We start from the raw sequence: 22,812 nt of genomic DNA, 5'->3' as shown, positions 1-22,812 counted from the left end.
ATCCGGACGTGATTGGGAGTCCCATTGGGCGGCGCACAATTGGCCCAGCGTCGTCCGGGGTAGGCCGTCATTGTAAATAAGAATTTGTTCTTAACTGACTTGCCTGGTTAAATAAAACATTTTGGATAACATTTATTTGTGTTTATTACAATACTCTATGTTGTGTGATGGTATATCATGGCTGAGTTGTGCCTCTCTGCAGCATTCTACTGTCTAATACCTATGAAAGAATGCTGTTAAATCAACTACAGCTCAGCCTTCAACACCATAGTGCCCTCCAAGCTAATCACTATTTTCAGGGCATGGGTCTGAACCCCTCCCTGTGCAACCTGGTCCTGGAATCCCTTACAGGCCGACCCCAGGTGGTGAAGGTAGGCAACAACACCGCTGCCACGCTGATCCTTAACACGGGGGCCCAAACAGGGCTGTGTGTTCAGACCTATCCTGTATTCCCTGTTCACCCATAACTGTGGCCACACACCTCTCCAACTCAATCATCAAGTTTGATGAGATGCCTTGGCAGACTGCTGGCAGGAAAATAACCTCTCCCTCAATGTCAACAAAATGAAGGAGCTGGTCATGGACAGCAGTGCAGAGGGTGAAAAGCTTCACATTTCTTGGCCTGCACATCACTGAGGACCTGAAATGGTCCACACGGACGGTGTGGAGAAGAAGGCGCAACAGCGCCTCTTCAACCTCAGGAGGCTGAAGAAATGTGGCTCCTGACCCTCACAAACTTCTACAGATGCACCATTGAGAGCATCCTGTCGGTCTGTATGACTGCCTGGTATGGCAATTGCACAAACCGCAACCGCAGGGCTCTCCAGAGCGTGGTGCGGTCATCCCAATGCACCATCGAGGGCACACTGCCTGCCCTCCAGGACATCTACCCACTACCGTGCCCAGTACCCTACTCTGCCCCTCGGGCGCTAGCCAGCTATTCTCAGGTACTCTACACGCTGGTAGCTATTTATATGTCTGCTGTACTAGAGTTTTTATAATTTGTTATTATTCTGTGCTTGTTGACATTTACTGCATTGATTGATAGGAACTAGGAACATTAGCATTTTGCTGCACCTTCCATAACATCTGCTAAACTGTGTATGCGACCAATCAAATTTGATTTGCTTTTCTCTCTGTAATGTTTTGTGTTTATACAACCATGTATGCCTTTTCTATTCCAAATTTCAGTCAGGCAAACGCAGCTTTTCTTATTGTCTGATAGCAGGGATTCAGTTCATATTGGGTGTCAGGACCATTCGGTGTGAGTTCTGCTCAGGAATGCATCTGTCCACCTACTCTTAATAACTCTGAGTATCTCTCCTCTCGCAGTAGCACAAGTTTGGGTCAACAGTGTTGGGTTTACATTACGCTTTTCCAGAGGTGGTCTGTGTGATGGCTTTTACGGGTTCTTCGGTCTGAAATACACTAAATTCCACTCCTTTAATATTGCAGGATCTCTCAGGTTCTGAATAAATGATGGACCTTCACATGTTAAGTTAATCGTATTCTCATACACACCGAGAATGAAAGAACTAGCAAATCAACACCAGTCATCATCACTAGAACTGACACTGCTTTGTCCTCTCTTCCATGTTACGCTATCTGCATGCTGAGCAGAGGCGGTACCTGGCTAATCTCTGATCAACATTGATGCTGGCAACCAATGACAAGATACTGTAACTCATCACTGCTCTGGCTCCTTCATCAGTGCTGCGGGCTAGCTCTGAGCTATGGGCCGCCCACTCCTGCATCAACGCTGCGGGCTAGCTCTGAGCTATGGGCCGCCCACTCCTGCATCAGGGCTGCGGGCTAGCTCTGAGCTATGGGCCGCCCACTCCTGCATCAGTACTGCGGGCTAGCTCTGAGCTATGGGCTGCCGACTCCTGCATCAACGCTGCGGGCTAGCTCTGAGCTATGGGCTGCCCAATCCTGCATCAGTGCTGCGGGCTAGATTGTGGAGCCTACAAGAGTTCCTGCAGTAATTGCCAATACGGTCCAGTAGATATGCTGGTTATCCGTACTGCATCGCAATTTGACATATAAAGCTGTTACATAGCTGCATGTGATTTAGAATATCCTCATGTACCAAGAAGATCGCTCATCCTGCCTCAGCGAGGCCACCTGATGGTGCATCTATATTTCAGGTGGTTGGCTGTGTTCATACATAGAATATCCTCATGTACCAAGAAGATCGCTCATCCTGCCTCAGCGAGGCCACCTGATGGTGCATCTATATTTCAGGTGGTTGGCTGTGTTCATACATAGAATATCCTCATGTACCAAGAAGATCGCTCATCCTGCCTCAGCGAGGCCACCTGATGGTGCATCTATATTTCAGGTGGTTGGCTGTGTTCATACATAGAATATCCTCATGTACCAAGAAGATCGCTCATCCTGCCTCAGCGAGGCCACCTGATGGTGCATCTATATTTCAGGTGGTTGGCTATGTTCATAGGTAGAATATCCTCATGTACCAAGAAGATCGCTCATCCTGCCTCAGCGAGGCCACCTGATGGTGCATCTATATTTCAGGTGGTTGGCTGTGTTCATACATAGAATATCCTCATGTACCAAGAAGATCGCTCATCCTGCCTCAGCGAGGCCACCTGATGGTGCATCTATATTTCAGGTGGTTGGCTATGTTCATAGGTAGAATATCCTCATGTACCAAGAAGATCGCTCATCCTGCCTCAGCGAGGCCACCTGATGGTGCATCTATATTTCAGGTGGTTGGCTATGTTCATAGGTAGAATATCCTCATGTACCAAGAAGATCGCTCATCCTGCCTCAGCGAGGCCACCTGATGGTGCATCTATATTTCAGGTGGTTGGCTGTGTTCATACATAGAATATCCTCATGTACCAAGAAGATCGCTCATCCTGCCTCAGCGAGGCCACCTGATGGTGCATATATATTTCAGGTGGTTGGCTGTGTTCATACATAGAATATCCTCATGTACCAAGAAGATCGCTCATCCTGCCTCAGCGAGGCCACCTGATGATGCATCTATATTTCAGGTGGTTGGCTATGTTCATAGGTAGAATATCCTCATGTACCAAGAAGATCGCTCATCCTGCCTCAGCGAGGCCACCTGATGGTGCATCTATATTTCAGGTGGTTGGCTGTGTTCATACATAGAATATCCTCATGTACCAAGAAGATCGCTCATCCTGCCTCAGCGAGGCCACCTGATGGTGCATCTATATTTCAGGTGGTTGGCTATGTTCATAGGTAGAATATCTTCATGTACCAAGAAGATCGCTCATCCTGCCTCAGCGAGGCCACCTGATGGTGCATCTATATTTCAGGTGGTTGGCTGTGTTCATACATAGAATATCCTCATGTACCAAGAAGATCGCTCATCCTGCCTCAGCGAGGCCACCTGATGGTGCATCTATATTTCAGGTGGTTGGCTATGTTCATAGGTAGAATATCTTCATGTACCAAGAAGATCGCTCATCCTGCCTCAGCGAGGCAAACTGATGGTGCATCTATATTTCAGGTGGTTGGCTGTGTTCATAGGTAGAATATCCTCATGTACCAAGAAGATCGCTCATCCTGCCTCAGCGAGGCAAACTGATGTTGCATCTATATTTCAGGTGGTTGGCTGTGTTCATAGGTAGAATATCTTCATGATCCAAGATGAAAGCTGATCTTGGCTCAGCGAGGGCATCCGGCAGGACGTCACTCTGGCAAGTGCGTTCATACCACTGGAGGCTGCTGAGGGGAGGATGGCTCAAAGTAATGGCTGGAATAATGGCTCCTGTGGTTCATACTACTTACAGTTGCCTATTTACTCCCATGTAGTAAGATGCCTCATTGAGGGTACCCGGCGTTGCGTCATATGTCTGCATAAACACATGCTACAGATGGTTAGTATTCACACACAGGCCTAGTCGGCATTCATGTAACGGTACAATGACCTTCGCTGGTCTATTGACAGCTCTTAAATGGTGTATTTTGCCATACACACAGTTAATCATCTTGCTGTTTTCGGGGTTTTGGTATAGCATATCGTGCTCCCTGCCTGTAGTCATTTTATAATTTGTATATGACGGTTCGCTCTGGCAGTGAGCTACCCTGAAGGAGCAGAGCCTAATGCCAAGATTACACATTGTAACCTTTCTAATAAATGCTTAAACTTACATGTGTTGTTTTCTTTCTGAAATAAAACAAAGCCAGCACAGAAGGGAAACCTGAGTGTGGTGGCAACAGCTGATCACAACAGCGGATATTGCACCAATTGGATTCACACTCTACCTTCATGCAGCCTATTTAAGTTGGCCAGTTCTACACATCCTTCCCCGATGATGGATGTCACACACGCTGGTGTGTCTTGCTGCCATTGGCGTTGCTGCCTACTAGTTAGTCGCTATACCTGCTGTTTTCTGAAATCCCACCACCAGCCTCCACATGTTTCTTCCTTCAGGGGATTTGGTACAGCATATCGTGCTCACCGCCTGTAGTTGTTTGATCATCTTTAGATGACGGTTCGCTCTGGCGGTGAGCTACCCTGAAGGAGCAGAGCATAGTGCCAAGACTATGCATCGTAATATTTTCTAATAATTGAATAAACGTATACATTGTGTTTCCTTTCAGAAATGATCTCATACACAACATTACCCTCACCCCACCCCGTGTTTTTCAGATAGCGGCTCTACACTCTTACAAAATAGGGTTCTTTGGGGTTCTACATAGAACCTTTAGGTTCTTCAAATAAAATTGTATTTGTCACATGCGCCGAATGCAACTTGTGTAGACCTTACAGTGAAATTCTTACTTAATTACTCTAACCAACAACGCAGTTTTAAGAAAATACCTCAAGAAAAGTATGAGCTAAGAATAACATATATTTAAAGAGCAGCAGTAAATAACAAGAACAGTCTATGACTAGGGTGGCTGGAGTCTTTGACAATTTATAGGGTCCTTCCTCTGACACCGCCTAGTATAGAGGTCCTGGATGGCAGGAAGCTTGACCCCAGTGATGTACTGAGTCATACGCACTACCCTCTGTAGTGCCTTGTGGTCGGAGGCCGAGCTGTTGCCTTACCGGGCAGTGATGCAACCCGTCAGGATGCTCTCGAGGGAGCAGCTGTAAAATCTTTTGAGGATCTGAGGACAAATGCCAAATTTTTTCAGTCTCTTGAGGGGGAATAGGTTTTGTCACGCCCTCTTCATAACTGCCTTGGTGTGCTTGGACCCTGTTAGTTTGTTGGTGACGTGGACGCCAAGGAACTTGAAGCTCTCAACCTGCACCACTAGAGCCCCGTCGATGAGAACGGGGGCGTGCTCAGTCCTCCTTTAGTCCTGTAGTCCACAATCATCTCCTTTGTCTTGATCACGTTGAGGGAGAGGTTGTTGTCCTGGCACCACACTGCCAGGTGTCTGATCTCCTCCCAATAGGCTGCCTTTTCGTTGTTTGTGATCAGGCCTACCACTGTTGTGTCATCAACAAACCTAATGATGGTGTTGAAGTCGTACTTGGCCGTGCAGTCATGAGTGAACAGGGAGTACAGGAGGAAACTGAGCACGCACCCCTGAGAGGACCACGTGTTGCGGATCAGCGTGGGGGATGCGTAGTTACCTACCCTCCCCACCTGGGGGCGGCCTGTCAGGAAGTCCAGGATCCAGTTGCAGAGGAAGGTGTTTAGTCCCGGGTCCTTTGCTTATTGATGAGCTTGGAGGGCACTATGGTGTTGAACGCTGATCTGTAGTCAATGAATAGCATTCTCACATAGGTGTTTCTCTTGTCCAGGTAAGAAAGGGCTGTGTGGAGTGCAATAGAGATTGCATCATCTGTGAATCTGTTGGTGCGGTATGCAAATTGGAGTGGGTCTAGGGTTTCTGTAATAATGGTGTTGATGTGACCCATGACCAGCCTTTCAAAGCATTTCATGGCTACAGATGTGGTAGTAGTCAATTGGGCAGGTTGTGGCGAAATCTGCTCGGAGCCTTCACCGTGCGCTGCCACTTTAAGAGCGCATGAGCAGTAAGGAAGGAGGAGATAAAGAGAGCTCGTTCAGCTCTTTGGGAAGGGGCTCTTGGGTGGCGCGACAGTTTGATTGTGTGTGCTGTAGAAGTTTTGTTTGTTTTCAGCGTGTGTAGTTTATAGAGTATATAACTCAATCATCGGTGTAATCGCTCTAGGTCGTGGTTGTTTTCGTTTGGGACCGCGCCCGTTATGGATCGCATGGATTAGTAGCAACATTGTTGCGAAGCTTTACCATACAAACCAACAAACCATCGGACAGTCAGACAGTACACCTGCACGCCTGAAGACCACAGCTAAGATCTCTCTTATCTTTTTCTCTTTCTCTTCCCTCTCATTCCAGTGCTTTACCCTGCAACAGACTCTCTATTTTTCAAATGCACTTCCCATTGAAGTTCATTAGAGCTGGACTATTATTTCCCTGCCAGAAGTGTTTGGAGGGACATTTTAGTAGGTTGCTTGCAAGTTGTATATTATGTGAACTGTATTGAGGTGGGGTGTACTAATGACATGTGGCCGTGAAGACTGTGGACATTTTTAAGGCCTTTGTTGTGTCGATGAACACCCCCCACATTCATACCCTCTGCACTCATCCACTAGAAAATAATAATACAGATTATTGCAAATCCTACGTTGATGACTGGGTTCGTTCTTGTATGAAGTTGCTGTTGAATTGCTCTGCCATTATTAGTATTAGTAGTATTGTATGAGGTATTCTTGTTTGGGTTACCCCTGTGTTGTGATGTGGGTTTTATATGGTGTGTATTCTCTTTTCTCTCCACTGGCTATCTGGTAAACAGGCTACACTCTAGGCAGTCTCTTCTGCTGATGTGTGTGTGTCTGGTAGTGGTACTCTCTCTATTCTACTCTTTTCCTTTCGGCATGGTTAATACCTGCCTGGCGCCCGAACAAAATCTTTCTTTACCCTCTCTAATAAATACCGCTACAAGGTTACCTTTGCTTTCTTGGGCACAGGGACTATGGTACTCTGCTTGAAACATGTTGGTATTACAGACTCAGGCAGGGAGAGTTTTAACATGTCAGTGAAGACACTTGCCAGTTGGTCAGCGCATGCTCGGAGTAACCGTCCTGGTAATTTGTCTGGCCCAGCGGCCTTGTGAATGTTGACCTGTTTAAAGGTCTTACTCACATCGGCTGCGGAGAGCGTGATCACAGTCATGCGGAACAGCTGATTCACTCATGCATGTTTCAGTGTTACTTGCCTTGAAGCGAGCATGGAAGTGATTTAGCTGGTCTGGTAGGCCCGTGTCACTGGGCAGCTCTCCGCTGTGCTTCCCTTTTGTAGTCAGTAATAGTTTGCAAGCCCTGCCACATCCGACGAGCACCAGAGCCAGTGCAGTACAATTCGATCTTAGTCCTGTATTGACACTTTGCCTGTTTGATAGTTCGTCGGAGGGCAATGCGGGATTTATTATAAGCTTCTGAGTCCCACTCCTTGAAAGCGGCAGCTCTACCCTTTAGCGAATGTTCCCTGTAATCCATGGCTTCTGTTTGGGGTATGTACGTACGGTCACTGTGGGGACGACGTCCTCGATGCACTTATTGATAAAGCCAGTGACTGATGTGGAGTACTCTTCAATGCAATCGGAAGAATACCGGAACATATTCCAGTCTGTGCTAGCAAAACAGTCCTGCATCTGCTTCATCTGACCACTTTTTTTATAGACTGAGTCACTGGTGCTTCCTGCCTTAATTTTGGCTTGAAAGCAGGTATCAGGAGTTATGGTCAGATTTGCCAAATGGAGGGCGAGGGAGAGCTTTGTATGCGTCTCTGTGTGTAGAGTAAAGGTGGTCTAGAATTGTTTCCCCTCTGGTTGCACATTTAACATGCTGATAAAAATGAGGTAAAACTGATTGAAGTTTCCCTGCATTAAAGTCCCCGGCCACTAGGAGCGCTGCCTCTGGATGAGTGTTTTCCTGTTTGCTTTTTGCGGAATACAGCTCATTGAGTGTGGCTTTAGTGCCAGCCTCTGACTGTGGTGGTATGTAGACAGCTACAAAAAATACAGATGAAAATTCTAGGTAGTTAGTGTGGTCTACAGCTTATCATGAGATACTCAGGTGAGCAAAACTTTGAGACTTCCTTAGATATCGTGCACCAGCTATTGTTTACAAATATGCATAGGTCCCCGCTCGTGTCTTACCAGAGGGTGCTGTTCTGTCCTGCTGATAGAGTGCATAATCTGCCAGATGTATGTTCTTAACCTCTCTAGGATAGGGGGCAGCATTTGGAATTTTGGATGAAAAGCATGCCCAAATTCAACTGCCTGCTACTCATCCCCAGAAGATAAAATATGCATATTATTAGTATTTGGATAGAAAACACGCTGAAGTTTCTAAAACGGTTTGAATCATGTCTGTGAGTATAACAGAGCTTATGTAGCAGGCGAGGTCACTCTCTTTTAAATGAGTTTTCATTGAGAATCCAGATTTCTAAGGGACTTGCTTGCATTTCCTACCGCTTCCACTGGATGTCACCAGTCTTTAGAAATTGGATGAGGGTTTTCCTTTGTGTAATGAAGAAGAAGCCCTGTTCAAAACGAGGGTCACTTCATGTGTACTGTTTAATAGAGGCGAGTGACAAGAAAGCTAGCGTCAGTTTGTTTTCTTCCTGTATTGAACACAGATCATCCCGTCTTCAATTTTATTGATTATTTACTTCAAAAAATACCTAAAGTTGTATTACAAAAGTAGTTTGAAATGTTTTGGCAAAGTTTACAGGTAACTTTTGAGATATTTTGTAGTCACATTGCGCAAGTTGGAACCGGTGTTTTTCTGGATCGAACCTGCTAAATAAACAGACATTTTGGATATACAGTAGGGCAAAAAAGGATTTAGTCAGCCACCAATTGCAAGTTCTCCCACTTAAAAAGATGAGAGAGGCCTGTAATTTTCATCACAGGTACACTTCAACTATGACAGACAAAATGAGGGGAAAAAAATCCAGAAAATCACATTGTAGGATTTTTTATGAATTTATTTGCAAATTGTGGTGGAAAATAAGTATTTGGTCAATAACAAAAGTTTCTCAATAATGTGTTACATACCCTTTGTTGGCAATGACAGAGGTCAAACGTTTTCTGTAAGTCTTCACAAGGTTTTCACACACTGTTGCTGGTATTTTGGCCCATTCCTCCATGCAGATCTCCTCTAGAGCAGTGATGTTTTGGGGCTGTTGCTGGGGAACACTCCTTCGTTGCCCGGATGTTGTGTTTGGGATCATTGTCATGCTGAAAGACCCAGCCACGTTTCATCTCACGATACATGGCCCCATTCATTATTTCCTTTACACGGATCAGTCGTCCTGGTCCCTTTGCAGAAAAACAGCCCCAAAGCATGATGTTTCCACCCCCATGCTTCACAGTAGGTATGGTGTTCTTTGGATGCAACTCAGCATTCTTTGTCCTCCAAACACGACAAGTTGAGTTTTTACCAAAAAGTTCTATTTTGGTTTCATCTGACCATATGACATTCTCCCAATCTTCTTCTGGATCATCCAAATGCTCTCTAGCAAACTTCAGACGGGCCTGGACATGTACTGGCTTAAGCAGGGGGACACGTCTGGCACTGCAGGATTTGAGTCCCTGGCGGCGTAGTGTGTTACTGATGGTAGGCTTTGTTACTTTGGTCCCAGCTCTCTGCAGGTCATTCACTAGGTCCCCCCGTGTGGTCCTGCGATTTTTGCTCACCGTTCTTGTGATCATTTTGACCCCACGGGTTGAGATCTTGCGTGGATACCCAGATCGAGGGAGATTATCAGTGGTCTTGTATGTCTTCCATTTCCTAATAATTGCTCCCACAGTTTATTTCTTCAAACCAAGCAGCTTACCTATTGCGGATTCAGTCTTCTCAGCCTGGTGCAGGTCTACAATTTTGTTTCTGGTGTCCTTTGACCGCTCTTTGGTCTTGGCCATAGTGGAGTTTGGAGTGTGACTGTTTGAGGTTGTGGACAGGTGTCTTTTATACTGATAACAAGTTCAAACAGGTGCCATTAATACAGGTAACGAGTGGAGGACAGAGGAGCCTCTTAAAGAAGTTACAGGTCTGTGAGAGCCATAAATCTTGCTTGTTTGTAGGTGACCAAATACTTATTTTCCACAATAATTTGCAAATACATTCATTAAAAATCCTACAATGTGATTTTCTGGATTTTTTTTCTACTTTTGTCTGTCATAGTTGAAGTGTACCTATGATGAAAATTACAGACCTCTCTCATATCTTTAAGTGGGAGAACTTGACTAAATACTCCCCCCCCCTCTGTATATGGACGGAATTAACCGAACAAAAGGACTATTTGTGATGTTTATGGGACATATTGGAGTGCCAATAGAAGAAGCTCGTCAAAGGTAAGGCATGATTTATATTTTTATTTCTGTGTTTTGTGTCGTGCCTGCAGGGTTGAAATATGTTTTCTCTCTTTTGTTTTTATCCGGGTGCTATCCTCAGATAATAGCATTGTTTGCTTTCGCCTAAAAGCCTTTTTGAAATCTGACATGTTGGCTGGAATCACAACATGTGTAGCTGTAATTTGGTATCTTACATGTGTAATTTCATGAAAGCTACCGTCCCACATATCCTGGAGAGGTTAATGTCATTGTTCAGCCACGTCTCTGTGAAACATAAGATATTACAGTTTTTAATGTCCCATTCGAAGGATATATGTGCTTTCAGTTCATCCCATTTTTTTCCCCAACGATTGGACGTTAGCTAGCAGAACTGAAGGCAAGGGCAGATTAGTCACTCGTCGCCTGATCCTCACAAGGCATCCTGATCTCTTTCCCTGAAACCTACGTTTCCTTTCCCAGCGAATCATGGGGATCTGGGGCTCGTCGGGTGTCAGTAGTATATCCCTCGCGTCCGACTCATTGAAGAAGAACTCCTCGTCCAATTAGAGGTGCATAATCCCAGTTCTGATGTCCAGAAGCTCTTTTCAGTCATAAGAGACAGTAGTAGCAGCAGCATTATGTACAAAACAAGTTATGAACAACGCTTAAAAAAAACAGAATAGCGTGGTTGGTTAAGAGCCGATAAGACGGCAGCTCTCCCCTCCGGCGCCATCTTGGAAGCTGGTATCAGTAAAGAGCCCTTTATTAAAAAAGGTAGCCAGTGAAGGCAAAGAACCCTGAGGGTTCTATTCCTACCCCAGAGTGTAATAGGTATTTTAGAAATCGACGGCTAACAAAAGCTAGCCCAGTCACATCAAACTCTGAAATGATGCCTTTTAATTTCTTTTAGGTGTTTTCCATTAACATGTATATCCATATTAATGATTCTGCATGATTTTGCCTGGTCAGAAAAATGGCTAGATGACGTCCGACACCGTTTGCTCTCTATGGCAAGGGGAAGATAAAATTCATATTTTGGAACATTGTTCCCAAGGTCTGGGTGGCAAACAGCAAGGTTGATACAAATCTGTGCTGTTACAAACTAATTGCTGTCTAGAAGCAAGATTAAATCATGTATTTAATAAAAGCATACACTCTTATACTGAACAATAATATAAAACGCAACAATTTCAAATATTTACAGTTCATATAAGAAAACCAATCAATTTAAATGAATTTATTCGGCCCTAATCTATGGATATCACATGACTGAGAATAGAGATATGCATCTGTTGGTCACAGATAACTTTTTAAATAAAGGTTGGGGTGTGGATCAGGAAACAAGTCAGTATCTTGTGTCCGCCATTTGCATTTGCACCATCATGCAGCACAACATCTCCTTCGCATAGAGTTGATCAGGATGTTGATTGTGGCATGTAGAATGCTGTCCCACTCCTCTTCATTGGCTGTGTGAAGTTGCTGGATATTGGTGGGAACTGGAAGACGCTGTCATACTCCTCAATCCAGAGCATATGCTCAACGGGTTACATGTCTGATGAGTTTGCAGGCCATGGAAGTACTGAGATATTTTTCAGCTTCCAATAATTGTGTACAGATCCTTCTGAGATGGGGCCGTGCATTATTATGCTGAAACATGAGGTGATGGCGGCAGATGAATGGCACGACAATGGGCCTCAGGATCTCGCCACAGTATATCTGTGCATTAAAATCGCCATTGATAAAATGCAATTGCGTTCGTTGCCCATAGCTTTTGCCTTCCCATACCATAACACCGCCCCCACCACGGGGCACTCTGTTCACAACGTTGACATCAGCAAACCGCTTGTCCACACGACGCCATACACGTGGTCTGCGCTTGTGAGGCCGGTTGGACGTACTGGCAAAATTCTCTAAAACGACTTTATGGTAGAGAAATGTACAATTAATTATGTGTCAATAGCTCTGGTGGACATTCCTGCAGTCAGCATGTCAAGTACACACTCCCTCAAAACTTGAGACATCTGTGGCATTGTGTTGTGTGACTAACCTGCACATTTTAGAGTGACCTTTTATTGGTCCCAGCACAATGTAAACCTGTGTAATGATCATACTGTTTAATCAGATTCTTGATATGCCACACCTGTCAGGCATATGGATAATCTTGGAAAAGGAGAAATGCTCACTAACAGGGATGTAAACATATGTGCACATCATTTGAGAGAAGTTTTTTTGTGTTTGGAACATTTCTGGAGCCTTATTTCAGCTCATGAAACATGGGACCAACACTTCACATGTTGCGTTTACATTTTTGTTCCGTGTAGAAAAAAATAGGTTCTATATAGATCCTTTTGGTCAATTTTTTTTTTCCCGATTCAAAAGCCAACTGGCAATCCATTCCAGCACGACGAGGCAAGAGGACGGTGGTTGAACCAATAGCATGTTCTTTTTCTTAAAACTCATTAACTCATGTTTTTTTTATCCTTTCTTCTTCTCTGGAACCAGTCAAGCAGGTAGCCCAGTGGGAGTTGGACCTGTGGTTGAAAGGTGGCCGGTTAGAATGAAGGGCCTGGTGCTGGGAAAAACAAACCTGTGGAATCATTCTGACAACTGTAGGGGTGCTGGGTTCACATTCTTAAAACATTCCCCTACCATTGGGACCTCTCCTTACAGGGGCACTGTATGTAGCTTGGACCTCTGCTCGTCTCAACTGTATGTGTGAGGTCTGCTGTTTGTGATTTTCTGGATTTTTCCCCCTCATGTCTGTCATAGTTGAAGTGTATCTATGATGAAAATTACAGGCCTCTCATCTTTTTAAGTGGGAGAACTTGCACAATTGGTGGCTGACTAAATACTTTTTTGCCCCACTATATATATATATATATATACACACACTACCACTGGTGGAACCATGTCTTGTCTTATGCAGCTGTATGACCCAATGGGTGAATAAACTTGGTTAAAGATTTACTAATCGTCCGTGAGTTTTACTTGGTTCATTTAGAACTGGTAACCATAATGTTTGACATTGTCTTACCTTGTCTGTTGATCATGACAATAAATGAAAAACATTATGCTGGTATTCTTTTGTCCATTATTTAGTTGTTTATTCAATTATATTCTTAGCTCAAAATATCACAATTTAATAGTAGTAGCCATAATTCATTAATGGCACCACGCAGGGTTCAATATGGAACCATTTTGGTTAATTTATTTAACTACGCAAGTCAGTTAATTAAGAACCATTTTTATTTATTTTTTTACCTTATGAACAAATTCTTATTTACAATGATGGCCTAATAGGGAACAGTGGGTTAACTGCCTTGTTCAGGAGCAGAACGACAGAACGTCAGCTAGGGGATTCGATCCAACAACCTTTCGGTTACTGGTCCAACGCTCTAACTAGGCTACCTGCCGTCTCAAAATTGATCGAAAACATTTTTTTTTCTCATCTATCTACACACAACAGGGAAGCATGTTTTTATAAATGTGTGCAAAAGTATTGAAAATGAAAAACACATCTAATTCACATGTATTCACATGTATTCAGTGTAGAAGCACCTTTGGCAGAAATTACAGCTGTGAGACTTTCTAGGTAAGTCTCTAAGAGCTTTCCACACCTGGATTATGCAACATTTTCCCATTTCTCTTTAAAATATTCTTCAAGCTCTATCAAATTGGTTGTTGATTGCTTGACAAACATTTTCAGATTTAAGTCAAAACTGTAACTCGGCAACTCAGGAACACTAGGCTACATGCATGTCCCCAGTCCACCTGGCTGTGCTGCTGCTCCAGTTTCAACTGTTCTGCCTGCGGCTATGGAACCCTGATCTGTTCACCTGACGTGCTACCGGTCCCAGACCTGCTGTTTTGAACTCTCTAGAGACTGCAGGAGCAGTAGAGATACTCTGAATGATCGGCTATGAAAAGCCAACTGACATTTACTCCTGAGGTGCTGACCGGTTGCACCCTCAAACAACTGTGATTATTATTTGACCATTCTGGTCATCTATGAACATTTGAACATCTTGACCATGTTCTGTTATAATCTCCACCCGGCACAGCCAGAAGAGGACTGGCCACCCCTCATAGCCTGGTTCCTCTCTTGGTTTCGTCCTAGGTTCTGGATTTTCTAGGGAGTTTTTCCTAGCCACAGTGCTTCTACACCTGCATTGCTTGCTGTTTGGGGTTTTAGGCTGGGTTTCTGTACAGCACTTTGTAACATCAGCTGATGTAAGGAGGGCTTTATAAATACATTTGATGGATTGATGACAGCCTAACCCAGCCAAACACTAACCTGAACGACACTGGGCCAATTGTACGCCGCCCCCAGGGACTCCCAATCACAGCCAGTTGTGATATATCCTGGAATCGAACAAGGGTCTGTAGTGACGCCTCTAGCACTGAGATGCAGTGCCTTAGACCGCTGCGCCATTCAGGCTCTTCATTGAAGAAGAGCCTCTAAGGTTCTGATCAAAGAACCCTTATAAAAGGGTTATCCAGTATATATAACTTTATGGGTTCCATGAAGCAAGTAATAGAACTCTTTTTGGTTCTATAATCAAAAAATAATTCTAAGAGTGTAGCATTTTTTTCAGTTGTAGAGGGGTAAATCTGATTCAAATGTTGAGGTTAACTATTCTGTTTAACTTCTATAACCCCCTGACTGCCACATCTTCTGTATGTTGTATTTTATGTTACGTAAGCCGTTTTTTATGACGCAAATGACATTTATGTCAAAACAGACAATAAAATGCTTTCTTATCCATCTTATCGTAAACTCTTCTTCGCCCATAATGATTATTCACTGGGGAGGCAGGTGCCATACATGTACCACAACCAGGTGGTTAGAGCGTCGGGGCAGGAACTGAAAGGTTGCTAGATCGAATCCCTGAGCTGACAAGGTAAAAATGTGCTGTTCTACCCCCCCCTGAACAAGGCAGTTAACCTACTGTTCCTAGGCTGTCTTTTTAAATAAGAATTTGTTATTTTTTTATTTTTTTATATATATAAAAAAAAAAAAATTATATATATATATATATATACTACTCAAAAAAATAAAGGGAACACTTATTTGCTTGCTTTTCTGATTTTCGTGACCAAGCTTCCTGCTGCTAGCTGGACATAATGCTATGCTAGGCTATCGATAAACTTACACAAATGCTTGTCTTGCTTTGGCTGTAAAGCATAATTTCAAAATCTGAGATGACAGGGTGATTAACAAAAGGCTAAGCTGTGTTTCACTATATTTCACTTGTGATTTCATGAATATGAATATTTTCAAGTAATATTTTTTGTTGCGTTATGCTAATTATTGTCAGTTGATGACAATTCTCCCGGATCCGGGATGGGTAGTTCCAAGATTAAACAATAAAATGTAACTCCAAGTCAATCACACTTCTGTGAAATCAAACTGTCCACTTAGGAAGCAACACTGATTGACAATACATTTCACATGCTGTTGTGCAAATGGAATAGACAACAGGTGGAAATTATAGGCAATTAGCAAGACACCCACAATAAAGGAGTGGTTCTACAGGTGGGGACCACAGACCACTTCTCAGTTCCTATGCTTCCTGGCTGATGTTTTGGTCACTTTTGAATGCTGGCAGTGCTTTCAGTCTAGTGGTAGCATGAGACGGAGTCTACAACCCACACAAGTGGCTCAGGTAGTGCAGCTCATACAGGATGGTACATCAATGCGAGCTGTGGCAAGAAGGTTTGCTGTGTCTGTAAGCGTAGTGTCCAGAGCATGGAGGCGCTACCAGGAGACAGGCCAGTACATCAGGAGACGTGGAGGAGGCCGTAGGAGGGCAACAACCCAGCAGCAGGACTGCTACCTCCGCCTTTGTGCAAGGAGGAGCAGGAGGAGCACTGCCAGAGCCCTGCAAAATGTCCTCCAGCGGACACAAATGTACATGTGTCTGCTCAAATGGTCAGAAACAGACTCCATGAGGGTGGTATGAGGGCCCGACATCCACAGGTGGGGGTTGTGCTTACAGCACAACACCATGCAGGACGTTTTTCATTTGCCAGAGAACACCAAGATTGGCAAATTCGCCACTGGCGCCCTGTGCTCTTCACAGATGAAAGCAGGTTCACACTGAGCACATGCGACAGACGTGACAGTCTGGAGACGCCGTGGAGAACGTTCTGCTGCCTGCAACATCCTCCAGCATGACCGGTTTGGCAGTGGGTCAGTCATGGTGTGGGGTGGCATTTCTTTGGGGGGCCGCACAGCCCTCCATGTGCTCGCCAGAGGTAGCCTGACTGCCATTAGGTACCGAGATGAGGTCCTCAGACCCCTTGTGAGACCATATGCTAGTGCGGTTGGCCCTGGGTTCCACCTAATGCAAGACCTCATGTGGCTGGAGTGTGTCAGCAGTTCCTGCAAGAGGAAGGCATTGATGCTATGGACTGGCCCGCCTGTTCCCCAGATCTGAATCCAATTGAGCACATCTGGGACATCATGTCTCGCTCCATCCACCAACACCACGTTGCACCACAGACTGTCCAGGATTGGCGGATGCTTTAGTCCAGGTCTGGGAGGAGATCCCTCAGGAGACCATCCGCCACCTCATCAGGAGCATGCCCAGGCGTTGTGGGGAGGTCATACAGGCACGTGGAGAGCGCACACACTACTGAGCCTCATTTTGACTTGTTTTAAGGACATTACATCAAAGTTGGATCAGCCTGTAGTGTGGTTTTCCACTTTAATTTTGAGTGTCACTCCAAATCCAGACATCCATGGGTTGATACATTTGATTTCCATTGATAATTTTTGTGTGATTTTGTTGTCAGCACATTCAACTATGTAAAGAAAAAAGTATTTAATAAGAATATTTCATTCATTCAGATCTAGGATATGTTATTTTAGTGTTCCCTTTATTTTTTTGAGCAGTGTATATTTCTATTACTAATTAAGCTGTGTATTTTGGTGCCTGTCGGCTGGTTATTAACACATTATATAAATCAAATAGAGTGATTTAAGAGTATATGGAGGAGTTGCTCAATAAAAAGTGATCAATTATTTATTTTAGAAAATAACAATAACACCACTTAAATATTGTTATAAGCACGTATGAGCCTTTATAATGCCATAACTAATAATTAAACGAGCCACCGTAACAGAGTACTCACAGAGAGGTTGAGAGAGGCAGAGGTCCGTGGCTGGACTTCACCTCCTGGTTTTACTGCTGCTCCCGGAGGTCTTTGGGTTCTTGATGTTTAAGTTCTCATACACACTGGACGGGTTGTCATCCGTCACCCTGCATCACACAAACAGAACATGGTGAGCTGAAATTGTGTTTCATGTTCATTCAGACAATGTTCATTGGGTGTGGATGAAATAAGATGAAGGAGATAGTGTGCATTTAGAGAGAGTAAAGCAGCATTTGTCTGTGAACTATGGGGCAGTGTGTGTATTTGCAGGGCTACTCACACAGAGGAGGAGCGTGACACACAGGTCATGTTGGGTTTTGACCGGGCGTTGGTCATCTGGGGGTATTTGATATTGGAGTACTCCCCCTCCTTCGTTTTGTTCCTCTGCAAAGTGTCCACAAGAAGCCATGTTTTTAGAACTTGAAAAGGAAGATCGGTAAACATTGAGACAGGGTAGCATATCGCGCACCTGGCCAACATGCTTTGCTTGTTGACACCCTGAAATGTAGTACCCGTAACTTGATTGTTCAACTTGATTGTTCCTTTGACTCAAGCTATTATAAAATGCTTGGGTCTCCAACTGTAAGGCAATACCTAAGCACCAGACAGTCCCTTTAGAGAATATATACTGCAATACTGCTGTTGGTACGGTAGTTACTAGTACCTTTAGTAATAAACTACTACTCGTCCACTGCTAATATACAGTAACTGTGACTAAAAGGGCCACTTTTACTGCTAGAATACTACTACAATATTACAGAACTATTTCCACTACTGTTTGGTAGATACCTGCTCCTCCTCCAGTCTCTTCTGTGCCGTGTCAATGTACTGCTGGACGGCCATGTAGATGAACTTATACTGGGCCTCCGTCTGCACCATGCCTGACCGCTGCTGACGAACCCTCTGGATGGTCTTAGGGATGTCGATGTCACAGTCTAATCCTGAAACACACACACACACACACGAGCATGCACACAAACACACGTAGCATATTTAGCACGGTTACACAGATTTGTCCCAAATCCTAATCTCTACTCCATGCAGAGCCATCCAAAAACACAGTATCACAGCCGTAAAGCTTGGATAGGACAGATATCAGAGCTGTAAGGTTTGGACAGGACTGATAGAGCATTAACGCTTGGACAGGACTGATGTCAGAGCCGTAACGTTTGGCTAGGACTGATTTTATAGCGGTAACGTTTGGTTAGGAACCATAATGCTTGACATGGTCTTACCTTGTCTGTTGATGATGTCAATGAGAATGTCAATGACAATTATGGTGCCTGTTCTCCCAATTCCTGCACTGGGGGAGGGGGGTCAAAGGAGACAATAGCACTATGTTACTACAATTAGGTGGCACTTTCATAACAGACAGACTCAAACTGCCATTTCGCTAAAGTTACACTTACAAATATGACCAAATCTATAAGAAAGACAGTTGTGCTTTATACTAAAATGTGAAAATAAATCCTACTTTTTGGTCTGTTAAATGTATAATATATCACAGATTCATGGTCAACTTTTGATGTATACAGTCCTAGAATACTAGACCCATAGTTATATATTTATATTTATCTTTCCATATCACATGAGAGTGTTCTCCCAAACAGTCATCACAAACAGACATGCATTTAGGCCTTTATGTCAGTAGGCTTGGAAAGGTGTTGCATCTGATACGTGCCATCTGTCACAATGTGTGTAACCCTCTGTCTGTTTTACCTGCAGTGGACCACAATTGGTCCGGTGTCTGGAATGGCGCTCTGCGTGCGGTTGACCTGCTCCAGGAAGCTGAGCACTCCCCCAGGCTCGTTGGGCACGCCATGGTCAGGCCAGCTCAGATACTGGTAGTGCCAGATGTACCGCACCAGCTCCCTCTACAGATGGAGCACTACAGTTTACAGGCCTATTTCAGCAGTGTTCACCTTGGGATGGGAAATTCAGCTACACACGAATAAATGGAACTTCCTTCCCTTTTTATGCACTTCTCTCTACATGTATTCTGAACTTTAATTTTGGGAAACGCATATATCACTGTTCTAACGCATGTTTCTGTCACTCCCTGATCTGTTTCATCTTTGTGACTGTCTCCATCCCCTTCCAGGCCCATCTTCCCCATTATCCCGTGTTCTCTGTTGGTCTGTTGCCAGTTCGTCTTCTTTGTTCAGGTCAACCAGCGTTTTGTGTCTAAGCTCCTGCTTTTTCTAGTCTCTCTTTTCTCGCCCTCTTGGTTTTGACCGTTGCCTGTCCTGACTCTGAGCACGCCTGCCTGATCACTCTGCCTGCCGACCTGTACCTTTGCCGCAATTTGGATTGCCGACCTCTGCCTTACGCTGACCCTGCCTGCCGTCCGGTACCATTGCCCCACCTCTGGTTTTCTGAACCCTACCTGTCTTGACCTGTGTATTGCCTGCACCTGTTAAACTATTGTTTATCCGACGTGGTCTGCATCTGGGTCTTCCCTTCATACTTGATAGTACGAACTGGCCATGACTGACCGAGCAGACCTGGGCCAGCTGCGCAACACCATATCCTCCCAAGGAGCCTCCATTGGTAGGCACGCAGAGTTGCTATGTGGGCGGGGGTCCAAACGTTGGCTAAGCGCCATGACCGGGCGTTGGACATGCTGCAGGAGCAATTCCGCGGGTTGGCTGGGGGGCAGTCTGCCATGGTGGTAACCCCACCACCCCTCAGTAACTCCTTCCGGGAGCCCTGGTTACCTCCCCCGGAATGCCTAAATGGAGAGCCAAGCACCTGTCTGGCGTTTTTAGCTCAGAGTGTCCTCATTTTTGAGCTTCAGCCCTCCTCCTTCCCTTCGTTCGTTCCAGAATAGCCTACCTCATAATGCTGATGTCTGTAAGGTCTCTCACCTGGGCTACCGCCGTATGGGAACAGCAGCCAACCATATGCGTGAGCCTGGAGGGGTTCGTGGGAGAGGTGAGGAAGGTTCTTGATGCCCTGCTCTCCGTGAGAGAAGCTGCCTGGAAGCTAAACCAGCTCCGGCAGGATGTCCACACAGTGGCCGACTATGTGGTGGATTTCCACACGTTGGCAGCAGAGAGTGCGTGGAACCCGTAAGTATTATTCGACATGTTCCTGCACGGCGTCCCGGGGGGGGGTTAAGGACGACCTTGTGGCTCGGGAGTTGCCCACGGATCTAGACTCCCTCATCGCCTTGACCATCCACATCAATGGGCGATTGCAGGAACAATGCCTGGAGAGAGAATTCGACGTCACTTGCACATCCAGGGATTCCACCCCTCCTCCGAGTCATCCCGGAAGTCCCCGATGGTCCCGTGGCCAAGAGCACCCGAGGTTACCGACCTTCCTCGAGATTCACCGAACAGGCCGGGGCACTGTTTCCCGAGCCAGTGCATCTAGGCAGAGCTGGGCTGTCACCAGCGTAACGGCAACACAGGATCAGCACAAGGAGCTGTCTGTATTACGGCACTTTTGGTCATTTTCTGTACTCGTGCCCGGTAAAGGACCATGCTCACCAAGGAGCGAGTACTCCGTTGGGCAATATGGGGAACTTTTATGCTTCTCTTACTCGCACCCCTTTTCATGTCATTCTGCTGAGGGGAAATCAGTCCAAATCTCTCCAGGTCCTCATTGACTCTGGAGCCGATGAGAGCCTTTTGGACACCGCACTGGCTTTCGAGCTGAACATCCTTACTCAGCCCCTCTCCATTACCGTGGATGTTAGAGCGTTGGGCTGGCGTTCTATAGGTCGGGTCACCCATAACACCACTCCCATCAACCTATGTGTTTCAGGGAATCACAGCGAGACCAATCAGTTCCTACTCATCAACTCCCCCCAGATTCCCATGGTGTTGGTATTGTCCTGGCTCCAGCGACACAACCCACTCATCAACTGGTATACGGGTGCCATCATGGGCTGGAGTCCGTTCTGCCACGCCCATTATCTGAAGTTGGCACAACCTGCCCCGGGACGTCTTCCTGGGTCCTCGGAGCTGGTTCCAGATCTCTCCACCATCTCCGCGGAGTACCAGGACCTCCGGGTGGTGTTTAGCAAGTCCCGGGCCACTTCCCTTCCGCCACACCGCCCCTATGACTGTGGGATTGACCTTCTCCCTCGTGCCACACCGCCCTGGGGGCATCTATACTCGCTGTCTTGATCTGAAACCAAGGCTATGGAGGACTACATTGGGGACTCCCTAGCTAATGGATTTATCTGTCCTTCCTCCTCTCACACTGGCGCAGGGTTCTTCTTCGTGGAGAAGGACAAGACCCTGCGCCTGTGCATTGACTACCGGGGACTCGATGACATCACTGTAAAGAACCGTTATCCGCTACCTCTCATTTCCTCGGCCTTAGAGCCGCTCCAGGGGGATACTGTGTTCTCCAAGTTGGATTTACCTAATGCCTACCACCTGGTGAGGATACGAGAGGGGGACGAGTGGAAGATCGCCTTACAACTCAGCCAGCGGCCACTACGAATATCTGGTCATGCCCTTTGGCCTCACCAACGCCCTTGCCATGTTCCAGGCTCTGGTGAATGACGTTCTCCGCGACTTGCTGAACCTGTTCGTCTTTGTCTACATTGATGACATCCTCATCTTCTGCCACTCCCCCCAAGAACATGTGCTCTATGTCCGGCAGGTTCTCCAGTTGTTCATTAAGGTGGAAAAGTGAGAGTTCCATCGCTCCACCATTTCCTTTCTGAACTACATCATCTCTGCTGGGAGTGTCAAGATGGATCCCAGAAGGTGAAAGCGGTGGTGGATTGGCCCCTGCCTACGTCCAGGTTGCAGCTGCAATGCTTCCTGGGGTTTGCCAACTTCTATCGCCACTTTATCCGGGGTTACAGCACCCTGGCCTCCCCCCTGTATGCCCTCACCTCTACCAAGGTTCCGTTCACGTGGTCCACGGCTGCTGACCGGGCGTTCCGGGACCTTAAACATCACTTCACCACGGCTCCGATCCTGGTTCATCCGGAACCTTCCTGTCAGTTCGTGGTGGAGGCCGATGCTTCGGACGTTGGAGTGGGGGCTGTTCTGTACCAACGTTCTGCACGGGACTTTAAGCTGCATCCCTGCGCCTTTTTCTCCCACCGCCTCGCAGAAGAATTACGATGTGGGGACTCGGGAGCTTCTCAAGGTAAAAATGGCATTGGAGGAATTGAGGCAATGGCTCGAAGGGGCATAGCATGTTGTATCTCCGCACCGCTAAGCGCCTCAACTCCAGGCAGGCGAGATTGGCCCTGCTGTTTACCCGGTTCAACTTTTCCCTCTCCTATCGGCCGGCATCCAAGAACATCAAGCCCGGATGCCCTGTCTTGCTGCTATAACCCTACAG

General features: G+C 45.8%; 1 protein-coding gene across 6 annotated transcripts in view; it reads right to left on the bottom strand.

Moving 5' to 3' along the window:
• The window catches only part of LOC109869218 (tyrosine-protein phosphatase non-receptor type 11), a 115,611-nt gene that overhangs the window by 11,769 nt on the left and 81,030 nt on the right, over positions 1-22,812 (bottom strand). For 4 of the 6 annotated variants that reach the window (XM_020459196.2, XM_020459198.2, XM_020459194.2 and 1 more), the window contains exons 11-15: positions 19,216-19,370; positions 18,732-18,799; positions 18,286-18,437; positions 17,777-17,880; positions 17,476-17,603 (exon numbers count right to left, since the gene is read on the bottom strand). In XM_020459196.2, coding sequence (XP_020314785.1) covers positions 17,513-17,603; positions 17,777-17,880; positions 18,286-18,437; positions 18,732-18,799; positions 19,216-19,370 — 570 coding nt within the window. In that variant the 3' untranslated portion in view covers positions 17,476-17,512. Of the gene's footprint in view, positions 1-11,298; positions 12,870-17,475; positions 17,604-17,776; positions 17,881-18,285; positions 18,438-18,731; positions 18,800-19,211; positions 19,371-22,812 lie in introns of those variants that run through there. The other 2 variants (XM_020459195.2, XM_020459201.2) reach the window with 2 other exon arrangements.

The sequence above is a fragment of the Oncorhynchus kisutch genome, linkage group LG24, assembly GCF_002021735.2.
Source record: "Oncorhynchus kisutch isolate 150728-3 linkage group LG24, Okis_V2, whole genome shotgun sequence".
In the NCBI taxonomy this organism is placed as follows: domain Eukaryota; kingdom Metazoa; phylum Chordata; class Actinopteri; order Salmoniformes; family Salmonidae; genus Oncorhynchus; species Oncorhynchus kisutch.
Note: the sequence above shows the minus strand (reverse complement) of the source record. Positions and strands in the feature narration are given on the sequence as shown.